At 34.8% G+C, this 23,453-nt stretch overlaps 1 protein-coding gene across 2 annotated transcripts in view; it reads left to right on the forward strand.

Moving 5' to 3' along the window:
- The window catches only part of PRRC1 (proline rich coiled-coil 1), a 33,119-nt gene extending 10,624 nt beyond the window's left edge, over positions 1-22,495 (forward strand). The window contains exons 5-9 of one of the 2 annotated variants that reach the window (XM_028849702.2): positions 2,026-2,128; positions 5,469-5,632; positions 11,279-11,382; positions 14,890-14,992; positions 19,146-22,495. In XM_028849702.2, coding sequence (XP_028705535.2) covers positions 2,026-2,128; positions 5,469-5,632; positions 11,279-11,382; positions 14,890-14,992; positions 19,146-19,355 — 684 coding nt within the window. In that variant the 3' untranslated portion in view covers positions 19,356-22,495. Of the gene's footprint in view, positions 1-2,025; positions 2,129-5,468; positions 5,633-10,013; positions 10,403-11,278; positions 11,383-14,889; positions 14,993-19,145 lie in introns of those variants that run through there. The other variant, XM_078005139.1, reaches the window with a different exon arrangement.
- Positions 22,496-23,453: the final 958 nt, after the last annotated feature.

The following is a 23,453-nucleotide window of genomic DNA, read 5'->3' on the forward strand; positions in this document are numbered from 1 at the left end:
TATATCAATCCCTTCCCTCCCCTCCCCTTCCCTCCCCTCCCCTCCCCTCCCCTCCCCTTCCTGCTCTTGTCACCTAGGCTGGAGTGCAATGGCGCGATATTGGCTTACTGCAACCTTGCCTCCTGGGTTCAAGCGATTCTGCTGCCTCAGCTTCCCAAGTAGCTGGGATTACAGGTGCCTGCCACCATGCCCGGCTAATTTTTTTGTATTTTCAGTAGAGACGGGGTTTCACCATTTTGGCCAGGCTGGTCTCGAACTCCTGACCTCAGGAGATCTACCCGCCTCGGCCTCCCAAAGTGCTGGGATTACAGGCATGAGCCACCGCAGGTGGCCTCTCTTTTTCTTTACATTTTTTTTTCTTTTTTAATGCTAAAAAAGACCTTTTCCCACTATGATACTGTGATAAATGTTTTTCTATGATCCCTTTCTAGTTCCCTTAACGTTTAATTTTTTAGACACTTAGCATTTAATATAGTTGATATTTCTTTACTATACGAGGGAGAGATCAAACTTAATTTTCTTCCAGCTACTCAATGGAGTCTTTCAATATCATATCCCCATTGATTTTTTATGACTCCTTTATCTTCCTTAGGAAATTGTGTGTTAAAATCAGCTTCTGGCCTCTGTATTGTAGTCCATTGCTGTTTCCCTGGTCTTGTAGTAGAGCACACTGTTTTAATTATTTACTTTGTGTTCATTGTACTAATATTTGCTGACGTGGGGATGTGGAGCATTCAGTGATAAGATAGAAAGGACAGTTCAAGTCTGCATTTATAAATGTATATCAGTATTTAGTTGTGTAAGTTGTGTAAGTGGCTGATTTCTCTTTTCTTCTGAATTTTTCTTTACTCATCTTTCCCAATATTTTTCTCCAATGAATTTTGAAATCATTCTGCCAAGTTCCAATATTCAGCTAAGGGTTTGTTTGCAATTTTATTATTATAACTTATTATTATATTAAAGATTTAAAATTGATAGATGGTTGACTGATTTATAGTATTTGAGCTTCATGTTTCAGGAATGTGGCATTTTTCTAAGCTTGTTTTTTTTTTAATACCCCTCTGTACTTTAAAAAAGTTTTTTTTGCATACAGACTACAACATTTTGTCTCTTGTTAGGAGCATGTGTCAGTGGGTTTGTCATGAATTGTAATACCCAGTTCAACTTTATAGGTCTTATAAATAGTAGTAAGTCATGATGTTTCAGCATATGGTTGGTTGGCAGTCTTAAATTTCAATTTTATGAACTAATCTTTTCCTGAGTCACCTTAGTTTAATGGCAGATTGGAAGATGGGGAATCATGGCAGGTTAGTCAGATGCCATCTCAGGAGGCACTGCTTCCTGGAGTGTCTTTTACCCTCTGTGAAATATCGCACAGGAAGGAATACTCAAGACTTGGTTCCTTCTGTCTAGTAATAATGGCTCTAAGAATCCAGAGAAATAGATCTGACTATAAATGGAGAGTTTGGGAATGTATAAAATGAGAAACAAAAAGTAGGAAAAAGAAGAAACTAGTAGAAGATAGCAAAATGTTGTGTGTTAAGGTAATAAGTAACTGTTCTGCCCCCAGATGAGAGGTGTTTTTACTCTTATTTATTTTTTATTAGGGAACAAGTGTGGACTTATGTAGACACCTGATTGGGACCTTTATTTGGGACCCTAAGGGACAAGTTTTGCCCAATCTTTTATATAAATAGGTAGAAATGAAATTATATATATGTAATAAATATATGTATATAAACACATATATATGTATATATATAGTATAGCATCCTTTCCATACCCGTGTTACTCAAAGCGTGGTCTGTAGATTGCTGCTGGTCTGCACACTGCTATGAGTCAGGAAGAAAAATTGAGAGTATCATTTAGAAACTTAATAGCCATTTGATATTGTCATGACCTTATATGTCTTACAGAAGTACTGGTTTAGGGTGCATTGGAAACTTAAAAAAGTTTTCTTCACAATCATGGTCATGGTGTTCCTCACTTAGAGTAAATACTTACATATTAATTTGTTTTATGCAGGGTGTGGCTGGGAATCCTATGGTGAAGTCTGTGCTTGATAAGACAAAACATTCAGTAGAAAGCATGATTACAACGCTGGACCCTGGCATGGCTCCCTATATCAGTATGTACTTAAGTTAGACCAGTGTCTGCCATTTTTTTAAAAGTGTATATACATGTCAGCCACTAATTGTAATTTTCTGTTTCCACTGATTGTGTAATCAGTGGAAATTCCTGTTATGTTCTTGCATTAATTTGATTGTCAGTCTTAGTTTTTGGTGTTACTAATTCATCTTTTTTAAAAGTCATCATTAAGTAACTTTTGAAAATCCCACAGAATGATCTTAGAAGGAGTAAAAGCCGTGAGTTATTAGTATGCTTGCTGATTTTAATTTTAAATACAGGTTAACATAGCTTTATATGAATTTTACTTTATTCACTACTGACATTTGAAGTAATGCTTGTTTCATACTTTTTTTTTTACATTTCTCCTGTTATCTGTTTTAATTAAATGTGTTTATGTAATTGAGGAATAATATTTTTGGAGTAAGCAAATCTAGTTAATAATATCTGATGACTGGGTATATTGGGAAAGCTATTTTTAACCACCTCTGAACACTAATCATCCAGAATCTTCCAGACAGTTGATAGATACTGTCTGCTATTTAATTTTTATGTGCATGTCCAATATGTGAAAAAATACCACTTACAAGTCTCAGTGACCAATTATTAGTAATTCTGTAAAAGATAACTTTTAAGTCAAAATTGTGCAGCAGGTACCTGAACAGAGATTTCAGTGGCAATAAAAAGCCAATAGCTTTCACAAGTCTTGACTAGTTGGTAGTTTACTGTCTAGTAAATATCAAAGGAGAAGGCCTAGCAATGGTTAAGTGTCTTTATTGAATGCTTCTGCCAGACACTTTCTCATAAGAGCTCTGCAAGGTAGGTATTTTCCTCAAGTTTTGCATGAGGAACCTAGGTTTATAGGGATGTAAGTTATCACCCTAGATCACACAACTTGCTGAAGCTGTATTGAACTTATGTTCAAATTTTTTACAGTTAGCCACTTTGCTTCCCTTGTAGTAGAAAATTGAATCGAGCATTAAATCAGCTGAGTTGTTCTTTGTGTTTGTAACTGTCCAAAGGATTCAAAATTGGACTCTGCCATATATGTTCTTTTCTTTGCAAGTACATGTTTTGAATGAAGGAAACAGTATTTTTGGAGCTTTTGCTGTTTTAATGGCTGTACTATGTTAGACTGTGAAAGCAATTACCTTATTTAATCCTTAGAGCAAACCCTATGAGGTGCCAGGTGTTTTTCTTCTTTTCTTTTTTTTTGAGACAGGGTCTCACTCTGTCACTCAGACTGGAGTGCAGTGGCAAGATCTCAGCTCATTACAACCTCTGCCTCCTGGGTTCAGGCTATTCGTGTGTCTCAGTCTTCTGAGTAGCTGGGACCACAGTCATGTGCCACCACGTCCAGCTAATTTTTGTATTTTTAGTAAAGATGGGGTTTCTCCATGTTGGCCAGGCTGGATGGCAAGTATTTTTCTACAAAGAAACAAGCTCAGTGACTTCCCCAAGGTGAAGAAGCTAGTAAATGATAAAAGCAGAGCTCATACCCAAGGAAGTTTCTCAGACCACTAGTCTTCATGACACCAAGAAAAATGTGTAACACTGAGGGGAAAAAAGAAAGGTACAGAAATGAAATTTCTATTATTAGCAAATGTCATAACTTAATCAGCTTTAAAAAGTAATAAAATTGAATTCAAAAAAGCTGACACTTTTACTGACAGCAGAGCATCACCATTCTTACCTAACAAAACAACTCAAAGTAAATCTTAAGGTTTTTTAGTTTTTGTTTTTGTTTTTTTTTTTTTTGAGATGGAGTCTCACTCTATCGCCAGGCTGGAGTGCAGTGGCGAGATCTCGGCTCACTGCAACCTCCAGCTCCCGGGTTCAAGCGATTCTCCTGCCTCAGCCTCCCGAATAGCTGGAACTAAAGGTGCATGCCACCACGCCCAGCTAATTTTTGTAGTTTTAGTAGAGACGGGGTTTCACCATGTTGGCCAGGATGGTCTCGATTTCTTGACTTTGTGATCCTCCCATCTCGGCCTCCCAAAGTGCTGGGATTACAGACGTGAGCCACCGTGCCCAGCCATCTTAAGGTATTTTTATACAGATATTCTAGGAATCACTTGATGTAACAATTTCAAATGTGTCAAGAAACGCAGAAAGTATTAGAAATGGCAGGACTACTCATCACAAGCTGAAAAGCCATTTTGAGCTGAAGCTTAATGGAGCAGTACTTAGCTAAGATCAAGAGATGTGTCCCATGTGGAGAAAAAAAGTGAAAAAAAAAGTATATTCTTCCTTTCTTTTGTGTTCTAGTAGCTTCTGACGTTTCCAGTAAAGATGTAATCTGTGAAACATGTCAGTCAGGAAAAAGAGATCCATTGTTTTTATTTTTTTTATTTTTATTTTTTTTGAGACGGAGTCTCGCTCTGTCGCCCAGGCTGGAGTGCTGTGGCCGGATCTCAGCTCACTGCAAGCTCCGCCTCCCGGGTTCCCGCCATTCTCCTGCCTCAGCCTACCGAGTAGCTGGGACTACAGGCGCCCGCCACTTCGCCCGGCTAGTTTTTTGTATTTTTTAGTAGAGACGGGGTTTCACCATGTTAGCCAGGATGGTCTCGATCTCCTGACCTCGTGATCCGCCCGTCTCGGCCTCCCAAAGTGCTGGGATTACAGGCTTGAGCCACCGCGCCCGGCCTAGATCCATTGTTTTTAAAACCCAAATATTTGAAAATACCTCTCACTATTCCACATGATATTTATTAGGGAAAAACAGCCTGGTTTCTAGGGCACAATGTTTTACATTATAAACAATTTTCATGAAAAATCTTTTTTGCTATTAATGCCAAATACCAGAATGTGCCGTGTTTAGAACCAGGGCTTTGAATTCATTGTATCAGAAACGTTAAGATTTCTATTTGTGGTATATGCTCAGAACATTGTGGGGATATTTAATAAAAAGCTTGATGACCCCATATTTAAACTATTTTCTAGGTAAAAAGTATATTTCATGGTAGTCCTTGTTTAGTGCGTAACTTCTATGCAGCTCTTTGACAAATCACTTACTATCAGTAAGTCTTTATTTTAATTTTCCATAAATAGAGTATACTAAATGTGTAACTTACACTTAACAAGCCAGATACGTAATTTCTGGCTTGTGATATGTAATGTCAGTTTTAAGTCCTGACATTAGTACTATGTAGATAAGTTACCTTGGTCAAAACTTTGTTGGTCTCAGTTTTCTCAACCATATAAAAAAGATAATGATCTATAGCTTGCATGGTTTTATGAAACTGGTAATAATTATGTAAATTAGATGTCAGCACCTGGTATGATAGTAATTATGAAAATTTCATTAATTTGAAATTTAAATTTTCCTCTGGTCTTTGTAGAATCTGGAGGTGAATTGGATATTGTTGTGACCTCAAATAAAGAAGTAAAAGTTGCTGCTGTCCGAGATGCCTTCCAGGAGGTCTTTGGTTTAGCTGTGGTTGTAGGGGAAGCTGGACAGTCCAATATTGCCCCACAACCAGTGGGCTATGCAGCTGGATTGAAAGTGAGTAATAGAACACCATTTTCAGGACATAGAAACTGGCATTTAATTTTTTCATAATTCAGATAATCTGTTGTCTCTATGGAGCTAATAGGCTTTTCCATACTGAAATAGCGATGAACTTTGGTTTTAGTGGACAGCCCTATTGTATTATGAAGATATAGTGGAGTTTTAATTTAAAGAAATCTAAGATAGGTTTTGATTATTGTGGGAGCGAAAGAAACATTGAGAGAGCACAAAAAGAGAGTAGTTAGTCCTAAACGAGATCTTCTTAATCCAGCATTAACATTCAAATCAATTACTGAGATGATAATATCCCTTGAATCCCATAAACTTTTTGTTATCCCTATTGATAATGCTTAAAAATGTGTAAGTTCTAAGAATTCCATCCTCTCTTTCATACTTTATTTTCCTCTCTTTGTATTATTACCAGCATACAGTCATACAAGAACAAATGAACAGTTCATTGGCATACAAACATCTTTCCCACCTTGAAAAAAAAAGAAAAAACCAAAGGAAACCCCAACAAATCTTTGACCTCCCTTCCTCTGTAACTTAATGACCTATTTTGCTTCCTTTTGCAGCTAAACTCCAAAGAGTTGCCAGCACTTTTCTTGTATCCTTTTCACATTCAGTTAATTCTGCCTCAGTTAGGCTTTCACGTCCAGCACTCCACTGATAGTGCTCTCAAGCTCATGCTAATGTTCTCCATCTTATTTGACTTATCAGAGGCTTTTGAGACAGTTGATCATGCACTTCTCTTTAATGCTTTTTTCACTTGACTTCCAGGATACCACACTTTAGTTTTTCCCTCCTTCATTGATTGCTCGCTCCTTCTGTACTTCCTTTGCTGATTCCTCCTCTTTCCAGTCTTCTGACGGTCACCTTCTCCTTATCAGTTAACTCTCAGACTATCCCATGGCTTTAAATACCATCTCTGTGCTGACAGTACCAAATTTAAATCTCCACCTGAGACCTTTCTGTAGATTCTTGATTTATATATAAGTTGGCTTTTTGACAACTTTTCTTGAATATCTCAAACTTAATATGTCTAGAACTTTACTTCTTTCCTCCACATTTGCTCCTTCTAGCCTTCTCCAACTTAATTGATGGCAGTTCTATCCTTCCGTTTTCTCAGGCAAGAAACCTTGGAGTCAGCCCTGACTTCTCTCATTACCCACTTCTCATCCATCAAGAAATCTTATTTGTAAGACAGACAGTTCTTGTTTTTCAACATAATTATGTTCTATAACGTTGCTACACACTGAATTCATGAATATTGAGCCATTGCTCCCAGGGGAAATATGATGGTTAGGTACCTGTGGGCCTCTGGTCACATTTTGGCCAACCTGTCAATACGTAACTTTGTTTTATGCTTCTTTCTGTTTAAATACATTTTTATACACATACATGCACATATTTTTGATTCATTAATATTGAACTCTCACAATCAGCAGTACTATAACTCATGCTTGAATGCAGCTTATTTAACACACTTGTTTTCTCAGTAAGGCATATCATAATCTTCTGCTTAGGAACACTACAGCGCTCCAGCACTACACTTGGGGGCCATTTGAAAACAGCAGTTAACATCAACAAACACAAATATGCAAAAAAGAGGTGCTAAATAGACCCCAAAAAGGATACCTGTTTACATTATGTCAGCTGAAAGAAGAAGACAGGGCACTGCCTTGTTCAACCTCAGCTAGGAGTGTATGCATCAGGCAACTCAAATTTCTCATAGCTCTGTGCATGTCCGATTTTGAGGTTGTAAATAAATTTCAGTGTGTAGTCAACTTTACAATTACGTAGAATCCACAAAAATAATAGGATCAACTGTATTTATGTTTAAGGATAAATGCATTTTCATATATGACATTCTGTTACTTAAAGGAGCTTATAATAGCCTGCATTTATAGAGAACATCCCATGAGCCAGGCACATAGACCCTTTACCTGCATTCATTTAATGCCTGTAAAGCATTGGAATGAGGTAATTGACATAGCATATTTCACTGGGGAAAAAGTCTGTTGCATTAATTATAATTAGTCACTAAACACAAACCCACACTGACACTAGATTAATTTTTAATTCTACTAGGTAGTGCTACATAAGTTTGAGGTGCTCTTTGAGTTGTATTTAGTACTTTATTTAAATAGAATATGAAGTCCTTTTACACATATGCGTACTCACTGCCAAACCACTTTTCTGTATTAGGGGCTATTAGGCAGTAGTTATACTCTATCTAAATGTAATGCATTGTATATAATATGAATTAAATTACATGTTTTCTGCCTTTTCACCTTTCACAGTGGTCTGTCCTTACACACACAGCAGAGCTGCCAAAAGCACATGCACTTTGAAATGCTTCTTTTCTGTAGTAGGTTTCTCTTGAATTCGAGCCTTAGTGTACATTGCCAATAAGATTTTCTTTGGTCATAGGTGTTTAGACTTAATAAAATTTAGCAAAACTAACTGATGGCTGTAGGGTTTGAATTTAATCTAGAAATGAAAAAAAAAAGTACAGTAAATGGGTAAAATAAGTATGTATACATAATAATTGTACATTAAACCAGTTATATATATATACAGACACATATATACACAGACATATATATGACAAACCATAAGCATTTATATGGGTGAGTTTTAGTTGAAAGACTAGAACATGTCACATACTTAGATTGAGAATGTATTTCAAGATTTCCCAGGAGGTTTTGCAAGTTGGAAAGAGTTTATAGGTCTAAGAAGGAAGACTTTTCAAGATTTAGTTGCAGAGCGTAAACTGAAAAAAATCCTAAATAGAAATAGGTTATTAGACAAAATGGTGAGTTCATTTCACTGAAATTAGAGACTAAAATGAGGGTTTTCTCTAAATTGTGAAGCATTATATAAATGTGATATGGAAGTTGGTAACCTTATTTGATGGAAATTATTGTAGTTGCATTTATCTTGTTATAATAGCATTTGACAGATTATTTTACTGCTGATTTTTATCCTTCAAATTTACACATATGAATTTTTCCCACAATTTTCAGTACAAGCTCAAAACTAAAATTCATTGAAACTAATATATCAGAAAGTGATTTGTAAATTTGTCGTTTTTTTTTTTTTTCCCAGAAACAGTAGAGGGAGCTAATGAGAAGAAAAATAATGTAGAATCTTAGAGTATAAAATTTTAACCTTTTTTCTCCCCAATCAGATTTTATTTGAAGTAAATGGGTTTTCTGAACTAAACTTAAGTTGCCTTTTAGAAATAGGAAATTATTTAAGGAAGTAAATCAGTCCAGCTAAAATTAAAGTTAGGAAGCTTCTAGAACTTTTATGCTGAATATTAACTTTATTGAAAAGCCAGTTGTAGTTATGACTACTGTTTTATATAGTTTTATATTCAACAAATATAGTATCTATAAGCATTTATGAAAATATATAAAATTTTAACTATTCACTGAACCAAGTTGCTTAGTATAAGCTCTTATAGTATTGTTCTTCAGTTCTGAAATGATTATTTTAATATGGTCTCTAAACTACCTGATTCTTGATCTCTTATATTGCTAAAAAATAAAATTTCATTCTCAAAACATTGGTAGGGACTAATATTAAAATGTCTGTATTTGGAACTCCAAAAGAGGCCACATTTAATTAATGTAGTGGTCAGAGGAAAAAGAAAGGCCAGATATAACCCCGTTTTCATTTTCTTACGGATTTTATAAAAAAAAAAAAACAACAAAAAAAAACTTGTCTACCTAGCTTATTATCCTGTTTCTTGCAGGAACTAATTAATTTTAATTGTTTTGTGAATCCTGTGAAATATAAAGCTCTGTGCTGTAGGATAGTGAAAAATGAACAAACTGAGTCTCTGTTCCCTGGAAGCATAAAATCTAGGAATATTTTGTTGTAGTGCATAGCTGAGATATCACTTTCAAAGGGTTTGGGGATGAATCTCTTTACATCTTACTAATCCCTTAATAGTTTTTACTGAATTAACGTTTACTTAAGCTTTTTAAAAATCAAACTTTAGCCATAACTGCCTCATGGGAGGAGTGAATTAAGCAAATTTGTAACATCCAGTATAAATAATTAAGTACATCTTATCTGTTACATTGCTTTCAAAATCAACAGCTGCCTCTTTAAGTGTTATTAGATTTGGTGATGCCATGTTTACACTATTTGTATTCTTAACATTGACCACATAGGCCTTCAGAAGCCTTTATTTTTTTCTTTGTTCAGTTTTTTTATGTGGTAAGTTCTTAGTGAGAACACCTATTAAGTTAGGCACTTTGCTGGAAACTAGAGGTAGAAGAGTGAGCAAAAATATACAGTCTTGGTTTTATTGTACTTTAAATCCTATCATCTTCATCATTTTTTTTCTTTTTTTTTTGAGACGGAGTCTCGCTCTGTTGCCCAGGCTGGAGTGCAGTGGCCGGATCTCAGCTCACTGCAAGCTCTGCCTCCTGGATTTACGCCATTCTCCTGCCTCAGCCTCCCGAGTAGCTGGGACTACAGGCGCCTGCCACCTCGCCCGGCTAGTTTTTTGTATTTTTAGTAGAGACGGGGTTTCACCATGTTAGCCAGGATGGTCTCGATCTCCTGACCTTGTGATCCGCCCGTCTCGGCCTCCCAAAGTGCTGGGATTACAGGCTTGAGCCACCGCGCCCGGCCTCATCTTCATCTTTACAAGCTAATATCTTAAATTGTCTTACACATTCTCGTACAGTTGTCACTTTCTCTTCTTTATTTCAGTTGTCTCTGAAATAAATTGAGTTTTCTCGAGATGTGTCCTAGCCTTCTTAATTTTCATTTGCATGAGAATTGACCATTTAATCTGATATTGTCTGTTTAACTCTGCTGTCCTTATAAGAATTATCAATGGCTACTTTTGTTCAGACTTTTTATCTTGTGTTTTGAACACATGTTCATCACATTGTTCGTGGTTAGCTTTTATGAAATGGTTCAGATAAAAGCAAAAAACAGAAACCTTTTCCCTGAGTAATCCAGCTTTTAATTTTCTATTACATATAATCAGTTCATGATTTTGAGTTATCTGTACAGTGTTCTCAACCATTCAGTTTTGCTTCTTTAATGGTAATTATTTTGTTGAATAAGCTGTGGTGTAATGTATACAGTGTATACATTTGCAGCTTTTTATTTTAAGTAACTGGCCATTTTGGTGCATGTATATTTAAAAGGAATCAGAAGAAAGAGAAAAACGTATTTATTATTGATATGATTGTCTACCTGAAAATTTCAAGAGCGAGTTAACTGCAAAACTGCTGGAGCTGATAAAAACTTTGTATGTAATAAGATGGCCTCTTGCCAGATCAACATTAAAAAAATACAGTTTTCTTAAATTATTTAATAGTAACAATCAATAAGAAAATATAATATAAAAATAATCCACTTCACAATAGCAACCAACGTCATAATGCATATGGAATAATTTGGAAGGTGTACCCCAGACTGTTGATACTGAGGAAATATAATTGTACTTTGTTGTTTTTTACTCTATATTTTTGTATTGTTTGAATGTTTACAGTGAGTATATATGTGTTTGCCTATAAATGTATGCATGTGTTGTGTAATCATAAATTAGTATATTTAATATTTAGTAATTTGAAATGGTTTCTAACCTCTGCCATTGTTGTTTAGGGTGCCCAGGAACGGATAGATAGCTTGCGTCGAACTGGGGTGATCCATGAAAAACAGACAGCTGTGTCAGTAGAAAACTTCATTGCAGAATTGCTGCCTGACAAGTAAGAAGGTTATTATGTTTCTCTTGGAAGCAAAATATAATTGAGTCTGGGAGTTGACACTGAATACTTAGCAAAAAGTGTCTCCTGTTTTATGACCAGAGAGAAAAGTATATTTTGATGCTGGCTTATATCACTTAACTAGCTGTGTGTCTTGCATGACTTAGCTGGCATTTCTATCCTTGTGTCTCTTTTAATTCTAAAATGGAGATGGTCATGCCTGCTTTCTGATATCATGCTAATAGTTACTTATTAAAATGGCACTAAGTATAACATGATAGAGTTTGTGTGGATATAACTGACCATGAGTAGCAAACACAATTATTCACATAGTTATTCAAAGTCATGGAATGTATGGGCAAGAAGGCCTGATGGCATTCACTAGGTTTGAGTTTCTAGTGAGCACTGTCTCTCCTGTACTCATAATAGTTTAGAAAAACCTCCAGACAGCATAATTCATCATCGTTTTTGAGGGCTATGCATTTTTAATAGGTGGCTTTTTATGGGAAAAATTTTTAATTTGCTTAATTGATTTATGTTAAAATAACTTCCCTTTGTTGAAATTTACCTTCTTTGGTAAATGCATTGTGGTTTTGTTGTTTTTATTTTTTATTTGTTTGTTCAGTGTTGAATAACAATGGGCATAGCATTTTGTGGCTTGTAATATGCAAAATATATCCTCCAACTTTGAGGCATATTATAGGCCAGTGGGAGAGAAGATATATGTAGTACACAGATGAGCAGTTTTAAGTAATTATATAAAGAGAAACATAATTTTTTGCTGACAGGAAATATGTAAAATTTCAGTGGAGGTAACCGTGGAGATAGTGTCAGGTGAAATTCATGAATAATTAGGGCTTGAACCGGATTTTGAAGAAGAGGTGAAACTTGGCCAAATGGAGCTCTGAATTCTAGGTTGATAAGTTTCAACTTTCTATGTAAGCACTGAGAAACCATCCAGTGATTATTGTGTCACCTTTTCTGTTAACCTGTTGTTGTTCATTTAATAATTAACATTAGAAATTACAATATGCCTTTTTGATGTATTATAATAAAAATTTTAACTTGTGATAATACTACTATTAATACTATTCACTCCCTTTTCACCTTTTGCGGTGTCATTGTTAAGTATTTTAATTCTGCATATATTTTAAGCTCTTAAAACATAACTGGTAGTGTTCTTTGTAGTCAGTATTTGTTTATTCTCTGAATTCTTTCCTGTGTTTCTGTTTTTCTGTCTGGGGTCATTTTTCTTCTAAAGGAAGCCTAAAATACTTAAACCTTTGATAATACATTACAGTTCAGAGCTGCTCACTACCAGTTCTCTCAGCTTTTGTTTACCGGAAAGTGCTTTAATTCACCTTTATTTTTGCTGGATGTAGAAGTCTAGGTCGGCAGTTTATTTTCTTTCAGCACTTTAAAAATGTCATGATACTGTTTTCTGGCTTCTGTCATTTCTGTTAAAAAGTCTTCTTTCCATCTTCTTGTGTATTATCTCTGTGAAGATAATATGTTGTTTTCTCTGGCTGCTTTTAGGGTTTTCTCTGTTGTTTTGTTTTTTGCAGTTTTAGCGTGGTATGATTATATGTATTAGCTTGCTTACTTGCTCTCATAATTATTTTTTGTGGATTCGCTGAGCTTCTTGATTCTGTGGATTAGTATCTTCAGTTTTGGAAATTCTTTACAATTATGTCTTCAAAACTTGCTTCTGGCCCATTCCTCCCTCTTCTCTTTGTAGGACCTTAATTACATGCCCATTCACCTTTGACAGTGTCTCACATTGTCAGATTTTTTTTCCCACTCTTTTTTCTCTCTGTTCTTGAGTTTTGACATTTTCTATTCACCTGTCTTCAGGTTCACTAATCCTGCCTTCTGCTGTTTCCAGAGTGTTGTTAAACTCTTACATAGAGTTGTTACCTTTTAAAACATAGATTCAATTTATCTCTTGAGTGCCTATATCTTTTAATCTAGTTGGACTACCTTTACCTCTCTTTTCTTGAATATGTGAACCATAGTTACTTTTAAATCCTTATTTACTAATTCCAATATCAGAGTCACTTGGGGGTCTGTTTTAGTCTCCTTTTTCCTTTTGGTTTGAATATATGGTGCTGTCTCTCTGAATGCATAGTAATCTTTGAAAACCCTTGTTTAGAAAACAAAACAAAACTCTAGAGTCTTTAGGCGATCTTGAGAAGTTTCATCCTTTCTTCTATAATAATAAACACAATTGTAGGGGTGTGAGGAAGGGAGGGTAATGTAGTGTACTTCAGTCACAGTCTGAGCTGAGTCAAGGCTAGGTCGTTGTTCTTAGATATATTCACTGGCATCATAGAAAAAACTCTCCTCATACCTTCAGTAACACTTTTTAGGATGTCCACACCTGAAAGCTTGGTTAGTATGTTATTCATCATAGACATTACGGTCTGCAAATTATGCAAAATAAAGCAAAATAAAATTTAGTTAAACTTGACTTTATGGAGGCTTCACAAATACATTATCTTCATTGAGAAAGTTGTTGTTGTAAAATACAAAATATCTATTAGTCTACCAAATAAAATAAATGTCATTATTTAATGTTTTTAATTTTAAACAGTTTTAGGATACGAACACTATAGACACTATAAAGTGCCATCTTAGTATTCAGTAAAGTTACTTATGTTACTCTATAGTTTACTTGGTTGTTTTTTTGAATGTGTAAATGCAAGTCTACTAATCCATTTTATATTTCATTGCATTTTATTAGATTTACAATAAAAAATAGATATGAAACATTTTCCTGCTTTATATCCTTTTATTGTTTAAATTCATGTTTTGAGGGTATCTGGTGGTTTCATGATTTGGGTTAGCTAAAACTTGGGTGGTACTACAATTGTTTTCACTTAAGTCATTTTAAAAATTTATCATTTTGTATAATATGTAAGTCTTTTCAAAAGAAGAGAAGTGTCCTGAATTTCATGAGGCTGTTTTCAAAGACTGACTCATTGTGAACAATTCAGAAATTGTGATTAGAAGGATTTATTAGTAATGAAGAGAGTATTTGTTAGTATTTCCTCTGAGTGAACTTATTTTTTAATTTGTTATTAACTTAGTTGGGTATATATTCATGACAGAGTTGGTATTATAAAATTTCCCATATTTTAGCAAGTGACAATTGAAAAATATTACTCATTATAAGCAGTTTGCATATACAATGTATGTAAATTTACCTGTTGCATATTTGAGTACCCTTACTTTGATTATTCTCCCTTCCCATGGAAAGGAAGCTTTCCATGATAAGTGTTTTAAAATTATTTTTTCTTTGTGGTTATTGTCTATTTTTTCCTCTTAGAATTAATACAGAGTAATTTTTTCTGTTGTTTTTATGAGTTGTCCTTTTGCAAGTTGATAAGAAAAAGATTTCCTTTTTGAAATCTGTTCTATCTGAATAATAGTACTTGTTTTCTCTTTTTGTCTATTCACGATAAGTTTTATTTGGCATGTAAACCGTCTGAACTCGTATTTCTGTTGCAGATGGTTTGACATTGGTTGTTTGGTGGTTGAAGATCCTGTCCATGGCATTCATCTAGAAACATTTACACAAGCCACACCAGTGCCTTTGGAATTTGTACAGCAGGTTGGTTTTCTCCTTTGCTTTTTCATGATGCTCCAGAGAAACTTGCAATATTGTTTTCGAAATAAAAATTCGTGTTCATTTTTTTGTTAGAAATATGTTCTTGATTTTGTTTCAGTCATTTTTCTTTAGTATTTTTCTTTGCTTTTTAATTTCCTGGTTCTTCCATGTTGTTTTGGTACCTTCCTCCTTTTGTTTTCCAGGTGTCTTTGAAAGGCAATACATTACATGGTTAATCATTATTTCTCTCATTTTTTTCTTTGTTTTTACTCTACGTTCAGGAAAAGATTTACCTTTTCTAGTTGTTTTATGTCCACCTTTCGTTTGCTTTCCCTTTTATCTCACATTTCATTTCCACTGTTATCTCCATTTCCTTTTCCTTGATTTGATTGTCCTCCTGTTCATCTTTAGTGTCTTTAGTGAGGTCAGCATTGGAAACCTTATAGGCACGTGTCTTTAGGTTTTTGGCTGAAAAATGGACCTAATAGTGTACCTATCCACACGGTTTCCAGGAGAATGTAAGTATAAATGATAATCCTTATTCCTCTTTTTTTTTTTTTTTTTTGGTATGTTTTCTCTAATCCTTTCGTGAACAAAATGGAATATAAATATATACTTGCATTGGAATCTCTGTGATCTTAAGTGGTATTCTATTAACTTTTTTCTGTCATTAATTTCATAAAATTTTTGTTACAGTTGTACTTTGTACATTGTTAAATATCATTTCAAAACTGCCTTTCAAACTTATTTGGGACATGAAGGCATTTGAGAATCTAAGAAAACTATTGGGCTGTCTCCCAAGAAAAATGCATGTGTGTGTACTTTCATGGAAATTTGGCATATGTGTTCATATAATCCCTAAAAGTAACCTCTGGTCTACTTAGACATTTACAGTTTAGAAAGGGGGCTAAGAATTGATGCTTAGAATTTGAAATTTTACTGAAACCTTTATTCCATATTTTCATTGCAGAAGTTCAAGAAAACCTTTTTATAGATATTAACATTAAACTCATTTCACTATGAAGGTGATTAAAGAACTGTAAGTGAATACTATGTATACTGTTATGCCAGTAAATTAGAAAAATTAGGTGAAAGAGTGGATTTTCTAGGAAAATAGAAATTTTGCCGTAGTTAAGAGTATTAGGTTGAACCAGATGACATTGTTGCCTTTGAGGGTCAGAAATAGTTAATATTATTGTCAGTTTCATATGATTCCACTTAATTGAAGCATTAAAATGGAAGAACTTTATGTAACTTAAAAAAAAAACACTGAGTACCGATGGTGTTATAAGTGAGTTCTATAAAATATTCAGAGATGATTCTCTTGCTGTATGAGGTATCAAAAATAGAGTTAGAGAGTTTTCCAGTTAATTCTGTGAGACTAGCCTCTTTTAACTTCAAATGAAATTATAGTCCGAAGAACTAAATGTCAAAGCCATTGGTAAAATTAATAAATAAAATTCAGAAATGTATAAGAACATTGTATCCTGGCCGGGCGCGGTGGCTCACGCCTGTAATCCCAGCACTTTGGGAGGCCGAGACGGGCGGATCACGAGGTCAGGAGATCGAGACCATCCTGGCTAACACGGTGAAACCCGTGTTACTAAACCCGTCTCTACTAAAAGTACAAAAAACTAGCCGGGCGGGGTGGCGGGCGCCTGTAGTCCCAGCTACTCGGGAGGCTGAGGCAGGAGAATGGCGTGAACCCGGGAGGCGGAGCTTGCAGTGAGCTGAGATCCGGCCACCGCACTCCAGCCTGGGTGACAGAGCGAGACTCCGTCTCAAAAAAAAAAAAAAAAAAAAAAAAAGAACATTGTATCCTGACCATGAAAGATTTGTCCCAAGAACAACAGAATGGTTCAACAATAGTAAATTTATGTAATTCAATATGTGAGCATCTGCATTGAAAGGAGAAAAAAGATTTTGATAAAGTTGAAGGTATTTGCTAGAAATAATCATACTAATAGCTCTTAGCTAACTAGTATTAGACGGGTATGTGTGTACTGCAAAATCAAAGCAAACTTCAGATCTAATAAATAAAACACTGGAAACATTATAATTATGAGGATGCTCCCATCACTGCCACTGTTAACATTGCTGTAGACCTGGGGTCAGCAAACAGCGGCTCACAGCCAAACCTGGCCTGCCATCTGTTTTTGTAAGTAAATTTATTGGAACACGCCCATGCCAGTTTGCTTACTTATTGTTTGTAGCTGCTTTTGTACTATAGCAGCAGAACTGAGTAGTTACAACAGAGAATGTCTGGCCCACAAAGCCTAAAATATTTACCATCTGGCTCTTTTCAGAAGAAGTTTGCTGACTCCTGTGTTAGAAGTCTGACCATTGCAAAGGACAATTTTTATCTTGTTTTTAGGAATATATACTGGAAAGAAGTAGACATGAAAGAATGAAGTGGACTTGTGTGTACCAGTACCAAAAGATAGCTATTACATATTGCTGAGTAAAAGTCAAAAACAGCACATCTAGTATGATCCCATTTACTAGCAGGGGGGTGTATGTGTGTGCTTTAAAATTTTAGTAAGAATAGGGAAAAAGGCCTCAAAAGATACAGAGCAAACTGTTAATAGTGGTTAATTCTGAATAATGGTCTTTAGGGTGTTATTTGCTTTTTACTTTGCTTTTTATTCTGTTTGTTTTATTTTGTGTCATTTGGTTTTAAAATTTAGAAGATACAAAACTGTGTGCATTGAAATGTCTTCTTTTTATCCTCAGCTATTGAACTCTCCTCCCTGTTTCTTTTTATTCATTCTGAAATGTTTTACACTTTTTTGTTGGAATTTTTTAATTTAAGGGAATAGAAGTCAGCCCTTCAGGTAATTAGAATTATCAGTATATTTTAGTAAAAATCTGGAAATAAATTTCATACAATTTGTACTTGGTTAAACTTAAGTATAAATGATGCTGCACCCCCGTAGAAAACCCCAGCTGTTCTGGATTTTTGCCAATAATATCAAATACCTTGTTTCTAAAAAATGTGGTCCTTGACCTAACATCACAAGTATCACCTAGGAATTTGTTAAAATGCAAATTCTCGGGTCCTAACACAGGACTAGTGAATCAGGAGCTGCATTTTAACAAGATATTCAGGGGATTCATATGCATGCCATAGTTTGAGAAGCACAGTTTTACTGGTGTCTCTGAGGACCTTAGTAGTATATCTGCTGTTTATCTTCTTTGAAATATAGTGAAATACTGATACTGTGGTATACACGTTGGAAAAGAGTACTTAGAGCAGGGGTTCCCAAGTGCTGGACTGTTTGCATAAGATTTACTTGGAAACTATTTTATGTATGTAATACTGTACTGTTTCTCTTGGAACCAGCTGTAGAGTTTCCAATTCCGTTATCTTGGTGTCTCAGTTATCTATCTTAGTGGGATGTGAGAAACTGGATATTGTTAAAAAAAAAGAAAAGAAAAGAAAAACAAGAAACGAGCTCTTCAGGTGATTGTAATACATGGCACATTTGGTAGTCATATAACTGTATAGATCTGTTCTAGATGTGGCTGTACTCCTCTGGACTATACCTAACACCCTAAAACAGAAAAACCACATCATTCTTGGATATCAAGCAATGAGTTTATTCTTCTTTCATTCCTTTGTAGATGAATAAATGATATGATTAGGAGCAAATACAAGTTGAGTCAATTAGGAATGTTGCATCAGTGGTTTATGTTGTCCTGGACTGGATATTATTTGATACATATTAAGTGAATTACATTTCCAAAGATAATTTCCATAATTGAGCAACTCTTTTCTGAATGGATTTAAGCCTTAATTTGCAGTTTTCCTCTTTCAGGTTGAAATTTCATTACTATAAAAGATAACTTTAGCACTGATTTTAGTACCAATCTTACTATTAACCTGAAGTGACACTTAATTTAGAATAAGAACTTAGACCTTCCAACTGTTAGCCCCATTAATGGGGATATTTTTTAAAAAGTAGATGTGTGTAATATTATATTGATTGTGTTCTAGCATTGTAACTTGATATAATTGGCAGCCTAGCTGTATTTCTCAGAGTTTGTCATAATCTATATTTAAAATAACATGAAATACTTTGAAATATCACTTATAGCTAGTTCCAATGATATTTTTAAACGTATTATAAGTAATATCAATTTCATCTTTCCATAGGCTCAAAGTCTAACTCCCCAGGACTACAATCTGAGGTGGTCAGGCCTTTTGGTGACAGTGGGTGAAGTCCTGGAAAAGAGTTTACTGAATGTCAGCCGGACTGATTGGCACATGGCATTTACTGGGATGTCTCGTCGGCAGATGATCTACAGTGCAGCCAGAGCAATAGCAGGCATGTATAAACAGCGCCTGCCACCCAGGACAGTGTGAGAGGAGACTTACTTAGGAGACTGAGATTTTCCCCCCACTTTTAGCTTGATGTTAAAGAAGCGGTTGTACCTTCCTAAATTGAATAGCCTAAATGAGTCCAGTAGTTTTTATCGTTTTCCTGTAGGCTGCAATTTTTCTTTTTCTAGAAAGGCATTGTGTCATTCCAGTAGACAAAAAGAAACAAATCCTTTTTATAGTCATATCATTTCACCTATCGTAGTTCTCAAAAAAGAAAATATACAAATATATTTACAGCACAATTTAACATACCAAATTTATAAGTTGGAAATTCATGTGCAAAGACATTTAACTTAATGCCATGTACTTGATTATTTTGTTCTTAAAGAAGACATTATTAAAGAACATGTTGGTTGAATGTTTATAAAAGCATGATTTCTTTTGGCTTCATCTCTTTTCCTGTCAGTCTTTGATGCCTTTTGTATGTGCACACGATCTCAGGGCTGGTGCTGAGCAGCCTGCTCAACAGTCACTATAAGACACCTACTTGTAGGGAGATGTTCCACATTTCCATGCATGTTTTCAGTAATATGGGCCAAAATAATGGAATTGATCATTTTCTTTTTTGGCCATCATGTACACATATAATCTGGAAAATCATACCTTTTTCAATTTTAAACATAACTTTTGGCATTCCCAGATTTATACTATGAACATTGGGGTAATACATTTTATTTTTTCATTGCTATATGACAGCTAAAGGGCAAATGATTCAAGTATATTTTAAATCAGAAGTATTCAAGTTATTTTTGTATAATGCTGTTCAGTATTTCCAAGAATAAACTCTGACAACAGCCATTGTTTCTGCTTCCACTCATACTCTCTAAACATTTTAATAGAGAAATTTTTGAGACGGGGTTACTTTATTGCTTATGGGATAGTATGTCTCTTACTTTAATTAAGGTTACTTACTTGGTTTGCCTTAAGCATTACTTTTTTAACTTTGTGCCATTTGGCCTTTACTTTTTATGGATGTTTTCAAAGAAACTTATTTTATATTCAGTCTAGTTTATTTGGTCTATTGTGTTTCTATTTAGTGGAAGCCTTTTCCCCTCAAATAATATATTTTATCATTTTTGGACTTATAAATCATAATTAATTTTTTTTCTTAATACTGTTGAACTTTGTATATACAAGTTCAAATAACTTTTTTGAAGATAGTTTCTTATATAAATGTAATTTAATTTTTTTACTCTTCTATACAGTTCTTTAGATGTAAAAGAATTAGCACAGTCTCTGGCAGTTTTATAAAAGCTGTTGAAGTTCTTGTCCTGCACTGTTTTTAGGTATCAGGTTTGCTTTGTATTAATGCCACTTCAAGTCATTATTTGGTTTCTGCTATTTTTTTACCTGAGGATAAGAAGAATGAATATTAAATTTGAATATTAAATATATGTTACTTTCCAAGCACTGTATAATGACTGTTCAGTGAATATCAGACTTCTGTGTCATTAAAAGTCATGAGAGACAGCAGAGAGAGGTTACAGGTTGCCTTGGTGCACTTTTGTCCAGGAGTAACAGGGACAGAATAGTTTCTTTTCCTTCCTTCAAGTACATTTCTTTACCATTTGCTTCTATGCTATCCTTTTCTAGTAGTATTTTATCATGGCAATGGCATGATGACAAAACAGTCTTTCATTACAAACTGAAGGGAAGCATGTCCTTACTTAAAATAGTTCTGCTTTCCCTCCTATCGTAAGGAAATTTTACAGATTCTAAAAATATCTTAGTTTTTCTTTGATTTTTATTTTACCAAGTCACAAATGTCTTTTTGATGTTTTGAGAATTGTTCTCATAGAATCACAAACATTGACATTTCATTAGATGATTATTTTCCTAGAATCCCCAAAGAGCAGTGGCAGAGTTATTCCATGGCTTGATTGAAGCTAGATAATTTTCCTGCCCGTGGTGGCTTGGTAGGCCTTCTGCTCGGAACAGTGTGAGTGGGTGAGGAAGATGAGAGATGGGCAGATGGAAGAGAGAAATACATGAACCTCTCTGGTTCTGTTTGTGGCCCAGAGTTTTTGAAAAGCAGCAGAGCATGACTGACTTCACATGCTCAGCTTTCTCAGCCTTTTGTTTTTTTTGTTGTCCTTAGATTTCCCTGTTGTAAAAGGGGCAAGAAAAGTAACTCATTTTCTCTAACACACCATGGCAGCTTAGCCAGATAGTCTTAGTGGTGGTGTTTAGGCATAAGATATGCTGATCATCAATCTGAGGCCAGTTTTCTTCACTCATCATCCAGCCCAAGTGTTCTGTTCTCTTCCTGCCCGTTTCCTTGTAACTCCTGCTCTAGCCTTGGCGGAGCAGGAGTGCTATTTGCTTTTGTTCTCCCTCTGTCTTAGGAAAAGCCATCTTTAATATAGTTCTTCACCACTGTTGGGGTTGTTTTGTGATTTTTTTTTTCTTCCGAAGAGCTCTTGTATTTCATATTTTGTATATAAAATTTTGTATTTTAATCCAAATTATTGCATTTTATAAGCTTGTACACATATATTTAATTAGTGTGAAAGGAAACAGAACGCAGGAAAAGTAATTTAATATCAACCTTAGTTGACAAGGTGCTCAGATTATTCAATTCGGGATCTTCCTTTTGTTAGGTTTTTGAGACAACCCTAGACCTAAACTGTGTCACAGACTGCTGAATGTTTAGGCAGTGCTAGTAGTTTCCTTGTCCGATTCTGTTGTTATTACTTTCCTGTTCTTTGTTCCTCTTTTTTCTGAAGATTAATGAAGTTGAAAATTGAGGTGGATAAATACAGACAAAAAGATAGTGTGATAGTATAAGTAAAAATGCAGATGAAAGTGTGTTGTATACATCCATTCAAAATTATGCAAGTTAGTAATTACTCAGGGTTAACTAAATTACTTTAATATGCTGTTGAATCTACTCTGTTCCTTGGCTAGAAAAAATTATAAATAGGACTTTGTAATTTGTGAAGCCAAATTGATAATATTCTATGTTCTAAAAGTTGTTGAGCTATACATAAATTATTAAGAAATATGGATTTTTATTCCTTGGATATGGTGTTCATTTTATGATATTACACAGGATGATGTATTGGGTGAAATCAGTTTTGTAAGTATGTAAATATGTCATAAATAAATAATGCTTTGACTTATTTCCCAAGTTGTATAGTGATTTTTTTTAATGCTAGTTTATATTGAAAGGACACGTATTTGTTTTTTATCTAAATTTGTTACTGGCTGCCAAGAATTCTTATACAACAGCAACTTAACCACCATATTTCTAGTGGAACTGTAACATTCACATATACCAGAGTTGTTAACTTCAGGGTCCAAGAACTCAAAATATTTAAAGGAGAGGACACATTGGAGATAAACGTAATAGGCAAGAAGTTAAGGCCTATGGTCATGAGGACACTTCTTACTGGGTTTTCGAGTAGTTTTATTTCTTAGAATAGTTTCAGTGCACAGCAGAATTAATTAAAAGGAGGGAAAGTACAGAGATTTCCCATATATCCCTTTCCCCTGCATATGCAGAGTTCTTCCCCCATTATCAACACACCCCACCAGAGTGATCCATAATCAATGAACAATAAACAATCGATGAATCTGTATTGACCTGTCATCTCCTATAATCCATTGTTTACCTTAGGCTTCACTCTTAGTGTTGTACATTCTTGTGGGTTTAGTCAAGTGTATAATGACATGTATCCATCATTATAATATTGTAGGAGATTTTCACTGTCCTAAAATGTTTTTCTGTCCCCAAACCCCTGGCAACCACTAATCTTTTAACTGTCTCTATAGTGTTGCCTTTTCCAGAATGTTATATAGTCGAATAATACAGTATGTAACCTTTTCAGATTGGCTTCTTACATTTAGTAATACATATTTAAGATTCTTCCACGTCTTGTCATGGCTTGGTAATTTATTTCTTTTTAGTGCTGGATAATATTCTATCGTCCAGATGTTCCACAGATTACTTACCTGTTTGCCTACTGAAGGATGTCTTGGTTGTGTCAAGTTTCGACAATTTTGAGTAAAGCTGCTACAAACGTCTGTGTGCAGGTTTTTGTATGGACTATTTTTAGCTCATTTGGTTAGTAAATACCA

This window comes from Macaca mulatta, chromosome 6 (genome assembly GCF_049350105.2).
Source record: "Macaca mulatta isolate MMU2019108-1 chromosome 6, T2T-MMU8v2.0, whole genome shotgun sequence".
In the NCBI taxonomy this organism is placed as follows: Eukaryota; Metazoa; Chordata; class Mammalia; order Primates; family Cercopithecidae; genus Macaca; species Macaca mulatta.